General features: G+C 37.8%; 1 protein-coding gene across 1 annotated transcript in view; it reads left to right on the top strand.

Annotated features, from left to right (window-relative positions):
- The window catches only part of HAO1 (hydroxyacid oxidase 1), a 57,413-nt gene extending 54,355 nt beyond the window's left edge, over positions 1–3,058 (top strand). Inside the window, exons 6-8 of the mRNA XM_060078920.1 lie at positions 726–884; positions 1,000–1,069; positions 2,988–3,058. Coding sequence (XP_059934903.1) covers positions 726–884; positions 1,000–1,069; positions 2,988–3,058 — 300 coding nt within the window. The remainder of the gene's footprint in view (positions 1–725; positions 885–999; positions 1,070–2,987) is intronic.
- The last annotated feature ends 14,802 nt before the right edge of the window (positions 3,059–17,860 follow it).

Below are 17,860 nucleotides of genomic sequence, written 5' to 3'. Positions count from 1 at the left end.
AGTGCAATCTACCAGATTGACCTCAATGAGGATCTTATATTCTCTAGTGCTGATATAAGCCTATCATCAATTGCCAATCAAGATGAGGATCTTCAAGGTTCATGTGGTCATTTTCCTTAAAAGCAAGAAAAATGTTTTCAGGGAGAGTTCTCTAATGTACAGCTGGATGTTTGCTATATTATTATATATATTTGCTACATTATTGTACATATTCCTGTATTTTGGATGGGAAAATCAGAGACTAAGATTTTCTGTGACTGGTGATGTTTGCATTTTTATATACCATTTCTTCTACTACAATCTGAGTATGAATTTTAACAACTGATTTTTTCAGTGAGTAAATAATGTTCAGAATAATTTATATGAGCAAGATAATTCATTTATATTTATGTGTTTAATGAAAAAACAGCTCTGTATCTTTTAAGATCATTATGTGCTTATAAATTGTGTTTATATATTTTTTGGATCATGATATTTGAATTTGAATATCAGGAATAGAATAAAACCCTTGGACTTTGATAGAAAAATAAGTCACTCAGTTCCAAATTTAGTTGTTTTTTTGTTACTAGCATTTGCACCTCTTTTATTTTAGGAGTTTTACTGTTGATTCTAAACCTAGCCTCTTTCACTCTAAGCCCTGTCAGATGGTTGGTGGCCTGAGGAAGTTGAATTGGAGAACAATTCAGTATGCATAGTATCACTTTACTGACCTCTTCTCTCCACAGATTGATGTTCTGCCAGAAATTGTGGAGGCTGTGGAAGGGAAGGTGGAAGTCTTCCTGGATGGGGGTGTACGGAAGGGGACTGACGTTCTGAAAGCTCTGGCCCTGGGAGCCAAGGCTGTGTTTGTGGGGAGACCGATCATTTGGGGCTTGGCTTCGCAGGTAATGACAGGACAAAGCAATAAATATATAAAACAGGATGACTCAACTGTGAAATAAATCTGTGAAACCATTCAGACTGACTTACTCAAAAGATCTGTGTCTTCTATTTGCTTAGGGAGAGAAAGGCGTTCAGGGTGTCCTTGAGATACTGAAGGAAGAATTCTGGTTGGCCATGGCTCTAAGTGGTAAGACTTGGCACTCTCATTTACAACTTCTTTTCTTCTGGGTGTCTTTAGGCCAGGCTCCTTGGTGGAGAGAAGTGAATTTGAAGGGTAAGAGGATGGAATCATTTGGAGTGTAATTCAATTTAACGTTGGCTGCATACTCACAGCTGTAGTGCAGAGTGCTCTCTGGATGGAGGAACTCCACAGTGTGTGCTGTCTAGGGTAGTCACTTAGCCTTTGATAGTCTTCTCAGGGATATTTTGGTGAGTCTTATTAGTACCTTAAGGGTGAACACTACATTGAACCCTTCCTCCTCTCTTAACACATGAGTAAGAAATCTAACTGGCTAGTCAACAGCTCCATCTGGATGTCTAAGGGGCATCTCAAAGTCTACCTGTCCAAAACTAAACTGCCAACTTTCCCCTTTAAACCTGCTCTACCTTCCAACTCTCCAGTCTCAGTTCATGTTAATACTATTGTCTCAGTTGCTCAGATCAAAAATCTTAAGTCACTCTTGACTCCTTTTTTCTCTCATACCTTCACATCCACATAGGTGCTTTCTGTAAAAGAGACCTACTCACCACCTCCTCTGCCACCAGCCTGTCTGGAGCCTTCATGATCTTTCTTCATCTTGGATATTGTGATGGTCTTCCTGTGTATCCTTCCCGTCATTTTCTCTCTTTCCTAGGGAACTTCGGGTCAGCCTGTCCATCGTTGCTTCCATCCCTGTCCCAGTCTATTCTGATCACAGCATCAGGACTATCCTTTTAAACATGAACTCAGGTCATATCACTCTTCCGATCAGAACCCTCCAATGGCTCTCAATTTATTCAGAGTAAATGCTGAAGTCTTTACGATGGTCTACAAAGTCTTATGTGGTTGACCTCTGTCACCTCTCTGACTTCAGCTCCTCCCATTCTCACTCTTACTTATTCCACCCAGGCCACATTTGCCTCCTTGATTATCCTTGACCATGTCAGACATATTTGAGCCATAGGGCTTTAGCCTTGGCCGCGCCTCCTACCTGGAGCTCTTTCCCCAGATATCTACGTGGCTAACTCTCCCATGTCCTTCAAGTCACACTTACATCCTATTTTCTCACAGTATCCCATCCAGACCACCATATTTAAAATGGCAATTTGTCCTCCACTCACTCAACTTCCAGTTTTTTTCCCTGTTACTATTTCATTATTTTTCCATAACACTTAACACCTTCTATAGTTAATCTATCACATAATTTATTTTTTAATTACACGTATTATGTATTTTCTGTTTCCTCTCTGGAAGTAAGAACCCTGAGGCAGGGATCTTTGTTGTCTTTACTGCAGTATCCGCAGTGTCTAGAGCAGTGCATAGCACCTAAATAACAAATATTTGCTGAAGAAACGAACAAGTAAATAATCACCATTATTCCTAGTGACTGAATTTGACTCAGAATGGACCTCTAGATGCAAAGAATCACCTTGAGTCAATTGTCACCTCCCCCACTTTTGAAAGTAATGAGGGCTTCCTTTTCTGTGATTCGTATCACTCAGATTGTCCCCACAGATAGAATTCTGGAGATCAGTGGGCTACACACTCCTGAGCTGAGGCTGTGTGGACACAGCATCAGTGAGAAGAACGCCATTCTCTGAATCCTCACTCTGCATTTTAATTTGCTACAGACATATCCTAAAAGAGAGCTTTCAGCCACTGACTCTCTATTAAATGTGGCAGAAAAGAATATACTCTTTGTGTTAATAAAAATATGTGCCAGTCATTTTGTGTTAAGGACTGTTTAGGTAATAAAAATGGTCTCATGCCACATAAGATTTGGCAAGCCTACCTTGAATCATAAACCTTACATTTGTCAAGTTTTACATTCCTTCCTTGGGAAAACGATTACCTGCCTGATTATTATTGCATTCATTTCATATTAAATGTATGCATTATTTTTTAGGGTGCCAGAATGTGAAAGTCATCGACAAGACATTGGTGAGGAAAAATCTTTTGGCCGTTTCCAAGATCTGACAGTGCACAATATTTTCCCATCTGTATTATTTTTTTTTTGGCATGTATTACTTGACAAAGAGACACTGTGCAGAGGGTGACCACAGTCTGTAATTCCCCGCTTTGATACAAAGGGTGTCGTTCTTCTCCAACAAAATAGCAATCCCTTGCTATTTTAAGTTCATTGCTTTTGACTTTTCAATGAGTGTCCTAGGAACCTTTTAGAAACAAATGGACTTGCATCCTGGAAATATATTAACTGTTAAAAATAAAACATTGAAAATGGATTTAGACAACGTCATCCCCTGGCAGCCTCACGTGCTACAAAACAAAAGATATCCTTGGGTGAAATTGGAGGTAGCTAGTGCAGAGGTAAAAAGATAATGATCTCCCTGTTTATAAACCTGCATTGTGTGTGGATATCTCTAAAACCGTGTTCTTAAAATCTAAGCGCAGGTTCAGAAGGCTGGATGTGCCTGGAGGAGGAGATAGCACTTGAGAGAATTGGGATAGGTTGGTGGTAATTTATGATTTTTCTAGATACTTTGTAACACCCTGGGCTATTCTACTTCTTTGAATGTAGATTTCCATTCACATCTTTAGTATCAGAATATATCTGAGTATTTTATGATATAGATTGTTTCCTATTCAGAGAGAAATAAAGCATTTTTGAAAAGAAGATATCGGGTCAATTTGTAACTGTGGAATTCAACCATTTTAATCTCTGAGCCTGAACTACCTCTCTGTTCCCTGTGCATACCCATTCATTCTCTTATACCTCCTAGTTCCTCTTCTTTACTCATTTGCTTCTTTCCACTCAGTCACATGCCGGGCTAGCTGCATGCTTTGTGAGGGCCATGCCAAGTGAAGATGTGGGCCCCTGTTCAAAAAAGCAGGAAAAAGACCTTTTCCTTTCTTTCAAGGTTTTTCTCTTATCCTGTCAATGTCTCTTTTCTTTGCTATTTAATGTCATGTTTCCTTGGACATGGGGATCCTCACGGGTGCTTGAACACCACCCTGTGATCTGTCCCAACTCCTCTGTGCCCAGGACCCTGCCGGCGGTGGATGGCAGCACTGCCACTGGGCCGGTGGTTCAGCCAGCAGCCAAGGACTTGTTCAGGAAATGTGGGGAGGTGGTGGCAGGGTGGTAGGGTGGGGTGTATGGGATAATGTGTGATTCTAGACTCCCAGGCCCCAGCACGTGTTCCATGGTCCCGTCATCCTTTATTATAAAACACAAACTCAAAGATAAGATTATTAAGAATTTCAAGCCAACAACAGAATATTAAACTTATGCTTGAGGACCCCTTTGGAGCCTGGAGTCTTGTGTGACTGTATTGGCGAACTGTCCAGGAAGCCCTTATCACGTGACTTTTACATTTATTCCCCAAACAGGTATTTGACAGATTATAGGTAAACTTGGTAACCAAAGTGAGTCTGAAATAGTCTTTTCACCATCTCTCTGGTTGTTCATATAGTGTGAAGTACTGAATGAAACAATTGAGAGAATCACTACCTTGAAATATGACCATGATATTATGTCTTCTTGTTTTATTATATTCTTTGATTATTCTCAGATCTCTCTCTTTGTCTCTCTCTGTGTGTCTCTCTCTTTCTCCTTTCTTCCCTCCTTCTCTCTTTTCCTTTAAATGCTGAGATATTTGTAAATACTATGATGGACACAAACATATATCCTTCTTTTTGAACTTATATCTAGGTCTGATTATGAAGAATCATTTAGCAACTTCCCTGGTTGTCCAGTGGTTAAGATTACATGCTTTCACTGCAGGGGCCACGGGTTCGATCCCTGGTTGGGGAACTAAGATTCCACATGCTGCATGGCACGGTCAAAACTATAAAAAATAAAAAATAATAATAAAATAAAAATTTTAAAAATAAATAAAAAATAAAAGTTAAAAAAAGAATTATTTGATCTGATAAAAAGAAATTTAATTTTTCTCCAAATACTAAGAATATGACTGTCATATCACATAATTGTTTTGTGCTTTCCCAATTAATATTGATCAGTTAATAGGTCTATAATAAACACTACTTTGATCCCACCAAATGATGCAGAAATGCCTTTGCTGTTGGCAGAGAATGTCCACTTTGGCTACATTATAGTTTGTGGCTGCTAAAAACTTGATAGCTTTCTCAGCAAATGGAGATCTTCAAATGGCATTTTAAGTGAGTCTTATGAGAATGATGATGAATGGTCTTATTTTTTTTTCTAAATTTATTTATTTATTTATTTATGGCTGTGTTGGGTCTTCATTTCTGTACGAGGGCTTTCTCTAGTTGTGGCAAGTGGGGGCCACTCTTCATCACAGTGTGCAGGTCTCTCACTATCGCGTCCTCTCTTGTTGTGGAGCACAGGCTCCAGACGCGCAGGCTCAGTAATTGTGGCTCACATGCCCAGTTGCTCCGTGGCATGTGGGATCTTCACAGACCAGGGCTCGAACCCGTGTCCCCTGCATTGGCAGGCAGATTCTCAACCACTGTGCCCCCAGGGAAGCCCCTGAATGGTCTTAATTTGTGAATTTCTAGACACTTTTTTGACCTCCAGATCCACACTACCTCCTTGAACATAGATATCCATTTTTTCTTCAGAGTCATAATATAACTAAATGCTTCATGATGTGTGTTGTTTCCATAATCAGGAAGATATAAAGCTGTTTTTACATTGTTTTGAGAGTGTCTCCAGTCCAGTTGTAACAACGCTAAAACCAAATCTGTCTGATGTCTGAGACAAAAAGGGGGGCGTGTTTGTTGTACATCCATTGCTGGAGATTTTCTCACTTGAACTTGAAAGAAGTTCTTTGAGGAAGACAACTGATTTTTCTATTCCTGAGTTTCTTAAAATATGTTGAGGGAGGGGATAATAGAGAACAGATAGTTTAATATAGGCCAAGTCTGCTTTTCTTGTGTGCTTAATGTACATGGTACCCTAAAGAAGTGCTTCTCAAGCTGGAGAGTGTATTATAATCATCTGCAGGGCTTGTTAAAACAGATTGCTGGGGCCACACTCATAGATTCTGATTCAGCAGGTCTGGGGTGTGGCCTGGGAATCTGCCTTTCTAACATGCTCCCAGGTGAGGCTCATACTACTCTTGTAGGCACACACTTTGAGAACCATTGGTCTCGTCTAGAGCAAGAAGCATCAATTCCTATTTGCCAAGCAGATCATGTAATGAGCCAGCTGTTGCATATGGATGACACCCCACCTAAAAAGGCCACCTTTTCTTCAACCAATTAATTCTTCTTGTTGAAGTTTATTTCTTATAGAGGCACAAAGTACTTACAGTGATGTGTGTTAAGTGCTCAAATTTGTCAGAGGTGTAAACATTTTACGCATACACTCATGTGACCATCAGCACCCAGATCAAGATTTGGAACTTCTCCATCATCCCCAAACGACCCTCTCTAACAGAAGTAAACTTATGTTAACTTCCATTGCCATTGGTTAGTTCTGGCTGTTCTTGAACTTCATATGTGGGATCATACAGTAGGTACTACTGTTTTTGTTTTGTATGTAAAGTCCATTCATGTTGTTGAGTATATCAGTAATTAGTTATGTTTATCCAATGCATGAACATGCCACAAGTTATTGATTCATTCTCCTATTGTTACATGTTTGGGTTGTTTGCAGTTTTTTCTGCTGGAAGCTGATTCCCACTGATTTTAGCAAAAATGCAAGTTTAGTGTTATTTTCTGATTTTTCAAGAAAAGCTAGACATCAACATTGTTATGTGAAGATTTTAAGGCTGGCAAATATTTAACAATCTAAACATGGAGTGGGTCATGTTAAACATGGGTATGACCCATGTCTGGTGCATGAGGCATGAGTTCTCAACTCTTGTAACATCTTGGCCTCACAAATCTTTCCCTCATGGCTAAAATCACTCTTATGCCCCTACACAGAATCATGCCTGAGATATGTAGCAGTAATTGGTGCCTGCTAACAGAATTAATCAGAATCTCTTTTGTTTAAGCTTGCTTATATTCTGCTATGTGGAAGAACGTGGGTGTGAAATAAACTTCCTTGTCTCCACCAGGCTTGGGGAGCCCAGAATCCCAGGCCTGTAGGAATAAATCAAGTAGTATGGATGCTTCTTAGCCTGCAGTTTGCAAACTGCATCTATGTCATTACTGTGTTATTCATTCGTTTATCTTGCCAAAACATTAACATTTGTGAAACAGCTTTAGAGGGCTGTGGTGGATTAGTATAGCATGAAAGGAAGTGGTGGCTTGTTCTCAAATAAGGAGAAAAGATCTTTCATTGTAAAATCCATGATTTATTTATTGTCTGATGAACTGTATTGCATGTCTATTGCAGAGCAACAAAATAAAGTGTGTTTAGGAAAGACTGAAGTTTTCTTATAACATAAAGATAGAGGATGCTTTCTGAACTTATATTTGCTTCAATGTGTGCTCTGTCACATGCCATTTATAGAAGAACATCAGGATGAGAGTTTATTTTAGGTAATACAAATGTTAACACAAATGACAGAAGGGTATTATTATATGTTTGTGTGATGGGAAATCTTATTTATTTAAAAATATGTAATTTCCTGTCCTTATCCAAATCTAACTTGAGCAATCAGTATCTTATTTCCTGACTAATAGTTGTTTGGGGGAAATAAGAAAGCTTATTTTTATCCAGTTATCTGTTTTTCTCCTGATATTTTCCTGAATATCATTTTAGATAATGAGCATAGGTTCAACTGAAAATTTCCCAGGATCTTCTGAAAACCAAGAATTGTGTTATCCTGAATAATGTCAATACAACGGCTGGAATTCAAGTGAGCAATAAATTTGATTTTGTTTGTTCATTTGATTCAGCCTCATTGGGGAAAAGACTGGCTCAGTTTCCTACCTGTGTCCTCTGGTTAGATCATCTATCTTTAAAGCTGATTTGTTTTCCATTATAGTCAAACTCCTGAGTCTAACAGTATGGGGATCTTCTTGTTGATGGAGTAGTTTATAGCAATATGGTTTTCATTATATATTAAAGCTTTATTACCAACTTCACTAAATGAAGTTGAAAGCCAATCCACCCCAAAACACTGGGTTAGTATCCTGAAGATCTGAGTAACTAGCCATGTGAAACATTATTTAACCTTAGCACCCTCAGATTCTCAGCTGTGAAATGAGAACACAGCATGGTGAAATCTATGAGAATGTGTCATGAATTATAAGTTGAGATTCAAAGTCTTATTCATAATAATTATTATCAGGTGAGATAAGTTCAAATATGTATTTTGATTTTACATTACTGATTTCAAAAACTTGACTTTTTGTGAAAATGTTAAGTATTTCAAGCAATTCAGCAGAGTAAAAAAAAATCACATATTTTACCACATAGAGATAATTATTATTTATATTAGATGAATACAATTCCAGATGTAGACATGCAGAACAATCTTAGGCCGAGAAGAAACTTTATTTAATAAACTCAAGACCAACCTTGCTACATGGTTACCCTGGGCAAGTGACATAAAGTCTTTTCAATGTAGTCCAATTTAAAGAATAAAATGTTATAGCAGCTCTTATCTGTATTGTAGGCACTTCAATTACAGTAATAAATGTAATAATGTTTACAATTATTTGGAAGAAAAATACTATATTGATCTAAAGCAGCTTTGGTTTTTGTTTGTGTTTCTTGTTAACCTTTTCATTTATGGTTTACTGGGAAGATCCCAGAAATTTTGTCTGAAGTCTTGAGTTCATGACTCAGACTAGCCATGGACTGAACAAAACATCGTGAGAAAATAATCTTGAACATAAATTTTCGTCCTTTAGGTGGAATAGTCATAACACTATTCAGTAGTATGTATTAATGAATAGTGATTCTTTTTTAAACTAAGAAATGATGTATGCGTAAGCTATTATATAAATACTTGTAATAAAAATATTTGGCATGTAGTGTAATGACTGACATCTTGGAAATCTGAAAATAATGAACAAACTTTGTTAGACAGAGTGAAATAATGTCATTTTGAGTAGATAAAATCCTGTATCCTAAATAGCCAACTGGCACCAATAAGGAGGTTTTCTCTAAGGAACTTTGGTATTTCTTTGATCCAGGAGCACAGATTTCTTTACCAAATAAACACGTAGCATTGCCCAAGTCAAGAACACACTTTTGGCTGAGATTTTCCTTTATTGTTGATACCATGTTATCTGGTTTTAATATTAATGAACACACCTATCAGATTTTTAAAAAGTTTCTGAATAATAGTAGACAATAGTTTTCCCCTAGTCAAGAATACACTTTTGGTTTGAATATTAGTTGTTATAACCATACTATCTAGTTGAAATATTTTTATTATTTATTTATTTATTTATTTATTTATTTATTTATTTATTTTTGCCTTACGCGGGCCTCTCCCATTGTGGAGCACAGTCTCCGGACATGCAGGCTCAGCGGCCATAGCTCACGGGTCCAGCCGCTCTGCGGCATGTGGGATCTTCCCGGACCGGGGCACGAACCCGTGTCCCCTGCATCTGCAGGTGGACTCTCAACCACTGTGCCACTAGGGAAACCCCTAGTTAAAATATTAATGAGCAATATGACTCCAATTTTTTGGAGAATTTATGAATAACAGTAATTTAATATAATATGTGTTATGACATGAACATTTCTGTCTTAAGTAGTGATTTTTTTAAAATGAATCCACTAAAAAGTAGTCAGGAAGAAACTCTGTTAAACAACTCTTCAATAAACTAACTGAATAAAGTTAAAATTCACTGTTTCCAACACTCCCAATCATATAGCTATGAAGAAAAATGCAACAATGAAACAAACCAACAAAAATATTTGAAGATTGAGACTTTAGTAAACTGTTAATCTACCCCAAAAAAGAAAAAAAATTAATTTATGCAACTGTTAGATATTCATGATTATGGGCATGGCAGTGTATATGAAAGACAGAATCCATCAATTTTAAAATGCAATTATTGGATCAACTGGTGGTTTTGTCTACACAACTTCATAAACAATTTGCCTACTTTCCACTAACTTGACCAGATGCTTTGTTGTCATGTAAACACAATCAAAATGAAATCCACAGATTTCCCTCCAATCCTTATTTTAGCTAAATGCTTCTTGGCTAATCTTATTCCAGTTCTTAACAATTTATCCAGATGATTTGATTGGCTTTCAAATCTTTTGCTATTTCTTGCCCATCCTTTATTGGGCAGGCAAATGTTGGAGAAAATGATGCAAGGGCAAGCAAATAAACATAGAAAGAAAGGTCTTTGGAAAGCAAGACACTCCCCACAGTTGTTGGATCTTTCTCAGGAAGGGAGTGGTTAAGAGGGCACAGGAGGTTAATGCCCAAATTGCCTCTCCATCTGAGATGCCTCCTCCCAGGAGTTCAAGAAAGAAAAGTTCTTCCCCCTCTACTACATACCCTCTCTGTTAACACTTGTACTTCCAAAGTTCTTCAAAGGCTTCAGGTAAGTTAAAAAACAGTTAATTTGAAAAGATGTATGATGACTTAATTAAAAATTTTCATCTGTAATAACTTTTATAAAAATTTCCATTTTTGTTGCTTATCCAAAACTTCCTGATGATGAAGGTTCATGTGGTCCTCCAAATGTTTTACCTTTCCCAATAGAAGGAAATGAGAGATGATAGATAAGACTCACATCTTGCAAGAAACCATCTTTTCCTATCCATTTCAGTTTATTTCCTGGACTGCTGACCTTTTGGAGTTTTTGACACTCATTCAGAAACAAAACATAAATTAGGTATTCTAAGTATTCCAATCCGGTGTAAAAGCCAAGGTGATTTCCTAGTCTAGATTCATTTATAGTTTTGCTTCCACCAAACGGAGGGTTAAGAATGAAACTGAGAAATATCAGACCCTGTTGGAAAATGCTCATAATCATCCCTTTTCTGCACTACTGAAGCAGCTCAGTGATGAATAATTACGTTTGTCACCAGCTATCACATAGTAACACGTCAGTTACTAAAACAATACACTAGTCTTTAAAATTTTTACCAGTTTCATGTGGAGAGTGCAAAGGAATAGGGGAGTGGCATTTTTGTGGACCTAGCCTCTAATTTCCTAGAGGATGCCTCAATGCCATTAGATATTTCTCTGTATATTGAGGGAATGCCAAGATGGATATTGGAGAAAGGTATGCCATCCAGATCTTTGGGCTCTGGACAGAGACCACTTTCTGTCATGGCACACTGCTTCCTGCACTGCTGTTTGGTGCTTTGAATATCTCAGAGAGGACAGAGTTCTATTATCACCAACTGTAATGCTTATCAGTCCTTTAGTATGGTAAGAGAAATGTAGTGTCAAGAACAACAGAAAGTCTCCCTCAACTGTGTTCCATCTACTCATGTAGCATTGTTTCCAGCTCTGGCCATTCTGAGTGCACTCATGGGAGAGCACACAACATGGGAAAGATGTCTGGAAATCCAGTCATGCTCTTAGAATGTACCACCGTTTTAAAGTTGACAAGTGACGACTTTTACTTTCTTACAAGCTCTTAATTAAATACATGGGTAAACATACGCCTCTTGTCCTAAGAACAAAATAAACACCATTAAGGACAAATTATGAGGGCAGAGAGCTAGAAGCTGGATTGTCATGTCCATGAAGGCAAAGAATCTCTCTTGGTTTTTTTTTTTCCTGTATAACCAGCACCTTACATGAAAAATTGTAGTGATTCAATAAATGTTTGTTAAATTAGTTGAGGAAAATTTGTCAGGCATATTATAGAAAATTTTAAGAATCAACAGTAACATTCTACGCTTGGCATGAAAATATAGTAAATACTTAAAGCATTCCATTAAAAAAATTAAATCACAATATCAGATGGAAAATTCTAACAACAGTGATATTTTAATATTTTTTTAAAATTTTTTAACATCTTTATTGGATCATTGCTTTACAATGGTATGCTACTTTCTGCTTTATAACAAAGTGAATCAGCTACACATATACATATATCCCCATATCTCTTCTCTCTTGCTTTTCCCTCCCACCCTCCCTATCCCACCTCTCCTGGTGGTCACAAAGCACTGAGCTGATCTCCCTGTGTTATGTGGCTGCTTCCCACTAGCTATCGATTTTACATTTGGTAGTATATATAAGTCCATGCCACTCTCTCACTTTGTCCCAGCTTACCGTTCCCCCTCCCCGTGTCCTCAAGTGCATTCTACACATCTGCATCTTTATTCCTGTTCTACCCCTAGGTAGTTCAGAATTATTATTATTATTATTATTTAGATTCCAATATATATGTTAGCATATGGTATTCACTTTTCTCTTTCTGACTTGCTTCACTCTGTATGACAGTCTCTAGGTCCATCCACCTCACTACAAATAACTCAATTTTGTTTCTTTTTATGACTGAGTAATATTCCACTGTATATATGTGCCACAACTTCTTTATCCATTCATCTGTCGATGGACACTTAGGTTACATCCACGTCCTGGCTATTGTAAATAGAGCTGCAATGAATATTGTGGTACATGACTCTTTTTGAATTATGGTTTTCTCAGGGTATATGCCCAGTAGTGGGATTGCTGGGTCATATGGTAGTTCTGTTTTTAGTATTTTAAGGAACCTCCATACTGTTCTCCATAGTGGCTGTATCAATTTACATTCCCACCAACAGTGCAAGAGGGTACCCTTTTCTCCACACCCTCTCCAGCATTTATCGTTTCTAGATTTTTTGATGATGGCCATTCTGACAGGTGCGAGGTGATACCTCATTGTAGCTTTGATTTGCATTTCTTTAATGATTAGTGATGTTGAGCATCCTTTCATGTGTTTGTTGGCAATTTGTGTATCTTCCTTAGAGAAATGTTTATTTAGGTCTTCTGCCCATTTTTGGATTGGGTTGTTTGTTTTTTTTTGATATTGAGCTGCATGAGCTTCTTGTAAATTTTGGAGATTAATCCTTTGTCAGTTGCTTCATTTGCAAATATTTTCTCCCATTCTGTGGGTTGTCTTGTTTATGATTTCCTTTGCTGTGCAACAGCTTTTTTTTTTTTTTTTTTTTTGTGGTACGTGGGCCTCTCACTGCTGTGGCCTCTCCCGTTGCAGAGCACAGGCTCTGGACACGCAGGCTCATAGGCCATGGCTCACAGGCCCAGCAGCTCCGCGGCATGTGGGATCCTCCCGGACCGGGGTACGAACCCGTGTCCCCTGCATTGTCAGGCGGACTCTCAACCACTGCACCACCAGGGAAGCCCCTGTGCAACAGCTTTTAAGTTTCATTAGGTCCCTTTTGTTTATTTTTGTTTTTATTTCTATTTCTCTTGGAAGTGGGTCAAAAAGTATCTTGCTGTGATTTATGTCACAGAGTGTTCTGCCTGTGTTTTCCTCTAAAAGTTTAATAGTGTCTGACCTTACATTTAGGTCTTTAGTCCATTTTGAGTTTATTTTTGTATATGGTATTAGGGAATGTTCTAATTTCATTCTTTTACATGGAGCTGTCCAGTATTCCCAGCACCACTTATTGAAGAGCCTGTCTTTTCTCCATTGTATATTCTTGCCTCCTTTATCAAAGATAAGGTGACCATATGTGTGTGGGTTTATCTCTGGGCTTTCTATCCTGTTCCATTGATCTATATTTCTGTTTTTGTGCCAGTACCATACTGTCTTGATTATTGTAACTTTGTAGTATAGTCTGAAGTCCAGGAGCCTGATTCTTCCAGCTCCATTTTTCTTTCTCAAGATTGCTTTGACAATTCGGGTCTTTTGAGAACACTGATTTTATATGTGAGCATTTTATGATCATAAATTGCTACTGTCAAATGGTTTGATTTTCAAAACAGAAATGAAAAGGGGAATAATTAAAATACTAAGAAGTATAATTTTCTCATGGATAGATTTTGTCATATAAAAATTTCTTTTTTGTGAGTTACAAAGTTTATTTTAATATAATTAGTTATAGAAACTATAAAGTAGGTCTTGGTTATCAATATTTTTTAATTTTTATTTTATATTAGAGTAACTTGCATAACAATTTTGTGTTCATTTCAGGTGTACAGCAAAGTGATTTAGTTATACATATACATGTACTTATTCTTTTTTCAATTCTTTTCCCATTTAGCTTATTACAGAATATTGAACAGAGTTCCATGTGTTATACAGTAGGTCGTTATTGGTTATCTATTTTAAATATAGCTGAGGAGGAACCAAGATGGCAGAGTAGAAGGACGTGCTCTCACTCCCTCTTGTGAGAACACCAGAATCACAACTAGCTGCTGGACAATCACTGTCAGGAAGACACTGGAAATCACCAAATAAGATACCCCACATCCAAAGAGAAATGTGAAGCCACAATGAGATGGTAGGAGGGGCACAATCACAGTAAAATCAAATCCCATAACTGGTGGGTGGGTGACTCACAGACTGGCAAACACTTATACTACAGAAGTCCACCCACTGGAGTGAAGGTTCTGAGCCCAAAGCCAGGCTTCCCAACCTGGGGGTCCAGAAACGGGAGGAGGAATTCCTAGCGAATCAAATTTTGAAGCCTAGTGGGAATTGACTGCAGGACTTCGACAGGACTGGAGGAAACAGAGACTCCAATCTTTCAGGGCACACACAAAGTAGTGTGCACATTGGGACCCAGGGAAAGGAGCAGTGACCCCAGGGGAGACTGAAAGAGTCCTACTTGCTGGTGTCAGAGGGTCTCCTGCAGAGACTGGGGTGGGGGTTATGGCTCACTTTGGGGACAAGGAGACTGGCAGCAGAAGTTCTGGGAAGTAGTCCTTAGCATGAGCCCTCCCAGAGACTGTCATTAGCCCAACCAAAGAGCCCAGGTAGGCTCCAGTGTTGGGTTGCCTCAGGCTAAACAACCAACAGGGAGGGAACCCAGCCCCACCCAGCAACAGTCAAGTGGATTAGTTTAACTGAGCTCTGCCCACCAGAGCAACAGTCAGCTCTACCCAAAACCAGTCCCTCCCATCAAGCCTCTTAGATAGCCTCATCCACCAGAAGGCAGACAGCAGAAGAAAGAAGAACTACAATCCTGCAGCCTGTGTAACAAAAACCACACTCACAGAAAGATAGACAAGATGAAAAGACAGAGGGCTATATACCAGATGAAGGAAAAAGATAAAGCCCCAGAAAAACAACTAAATGAAGAGGAGATATGCAACCTTCCAGAAAAAGATTCAGAATAATGATAGTGAAGATGATCCAGGACCTCAGAAAAAGAATGGAGACAAAGATCGAAAAGATGCAAGAAATGTTTAACAAAGACCTAGAAGAATTAAAGAACAAACAAACAGAGATGAAGAATACATTAACTGAAATGAAAACTACACTAGAAGGAATCAATAGCAGAATAACTGAGGCAGAAGAACGGATAAGTGACCTGGAAGACACAATGGTGGAATTCACTGCTGTGGAACAGACTAAAGAAAAAAAAATGAAAAGAAATGAAGACAGCCTAAGAGACCTCTGGGACAACGTTAAATGCAACAACATTCACATTACAGGGGTACCAGAAGGAGAAGAGAGAGAGAAAGGACACGAGAAAATATTTGAAGAGATTATAGTTGAAAATTTCCCTAACATGGGAAAGGAAATAGCCACCCAACTCCAGGAAGAGCAGCGAGTCCCATACAGGATAAACCCAAACAGAAGCACACCAAGACACATAGTAATCAAATTGGCAAAAATTAAAGACAAAGAAAAAGTATTGAAAGCAGCAAGGGAAAAATGACAAATAACATACAAGGGAACTCCCATAAGGTTAACAGCTGATTTCTCAGCAGAAAGTCTACAAGCCAGAAGGGAGTGGCATGATATACTTAAAGTTATGATAGGGAAGAACCTACAACCAAGATTAATCTACCGAGAAAGGATCTCATTCAGATTTGATGGGGAAATCAAAAGCTTTACAGACAAGCAAAAGTTAAGAGAATTCAGCACCACCAAACCAGCTGTACAACAAATGCTAAAGGAACTTCTCTAAGTGGGAAACACAAGAGAAGAAAATGACCTACAAAAACAAACCCCAAACAGTTAAGAAAATAGTAATAGGAACATACATATTGATAATTACCTTAAACGTGAATATATTAAATGCTCCAACCAAAAGACACAGGCTTGCTGAGTGGATACAAAAGCAAGACCCATATATATGTTGTCTACAAGAGACCCACTTCAGACCTAGGGACACATACAGACTGAAAGTGAGGGGATGGAGAAAGATATTCCATGCAAATGGAAAGCAAAAGAAAGCTGGAATAGCTATACTCATATCAGATAAAATAGACTTTAAAATAAAAAAAACATTAGAAGAGAAAAGGAAGGACACTACATAATGATCAAGGGATCAATCCAATAAGAAGATATAACAATTATAAATATATATGCACCCAACATAGGAGCACCTCAATACATAAGGCAACTGCTAACTGCTGTAAAAAAGGAAATAGACAGTAACACAATAATAGTGGGGAACTTTAACACCTCATTTACACCAATGGACATATTATCCAAAATGAAAATAAATAAACAGAAGCTTCAAATGATGAAATAGACCAGGTAGACTTAATTGATATTTATAGGGAATTCCATTCAAAAACATCAGATTACACTTTTTTCTCAAGTGCGCATGGAGCATTCTCAAGGATAGATCATATCTTGCTTCACAAATCTAGCCTCAGTAAATTTAAGAAAATTGAAATCATATCAAGCATCTTTGCTGACCACAAGACTATGAGATTAGAAATGAATTACAGGGAAATAGAATAAGAAACACAAACACATGGAGGCTAAGCAATATGTTACTAAATAACCAAGAGATCACTGAAGAAACCAAAGAGGAAATCAAAAAGTACCTAGAGACAAATGACAATGAAAACACGACAATCCAAACCTATGGGATGCAGCAAAAGCAGTTCTAAGAAGGAAGTTTATAGCTCTACAAGCCTAACTCAAGAAACAAGAAAAATCTCAAGTAAACAATCTAACCTTACATGTAAAGGAACTAGAGAAAGCAGAACAAACAAAACCCAAAGTTAGCAGAAGAAAAGAAATCATAAAGATCAGAGCAGAAATAAATGAAATAGAAACAAAGAAAACAATAACAAAGATCAATAAACCTAAAAGTTGGTTCTTTGAAAAGATAAACAAAATTGATAAACCATTAGCCAGACTCATCAAGAAAAAGAGGGAGAGAACTCAAATCAATAAAATTGGAAATGAATAAGAAGTTACAACAGACCCTGCAGAAATGCTTTAATACAAAGCATCCTAAGAGGCTACTAAAAGCAACTCTATGCCAATAAAATGGACAACCTGGAAGAAATGGACAAATTCTTATAAAAGTATAACCTTCCAAGACTGAACCAGGAGGAAACAGAAAATATGAACAGACCAATCACAAGTAATGAAATTGAAACTGTGATTAAAACTCTTCCAACAAACAGAAGTCAAGGACCAGATGGCTTCACAGGTGAATTCTATCAAACATTTAGAGAAGAGCTAACACCCATCCTTCTCAAACTCTTCCAAAAATTTGTGGAGGAAGGAACACTCCCAAACTCATTCTATGAGGCCACCATCACCCTGATACCAAAGCCAGACAAAGATACTGCAAAAAAAGAAAATTACAGACCAATATCACTGACGAACATAGATGCAAAAATCCTCAACAAAATACTAGCAAATAGAATCCAACAACACATTAAAAGAATCATACACCATGATCAAGTGGGATTTATCCCAGGGATGCAAGGATTCTTCAATATACACAAATCAATCAATGTAATACACCATATTAACAAATTGAAGAATATAAACCATATGATCATCTCAATAGATGCAGAA

This window comes from Mesoplodon densirostris, chromosome 16 (assembly GCF_025265405.1).
Source record: "Mesoplodon densirostris isolate mMesDen1 chromosome 16, mMesDen1 primary haplotype, whole genome shotgun sequence".
Taxonomy (NCBI): domain Eukaryota; kingdom Metazoa; phylum Chordata; class Mammalia; order Artiodactyla; family Ziphiidae; genus Mesoplodon; species Mesoplodon densirostris.
The sequence above is the reverse complement of the archived record's forward strand: the minus strand, read 5'-3'. Positions and strand labels throughout refer to the sequence as shown.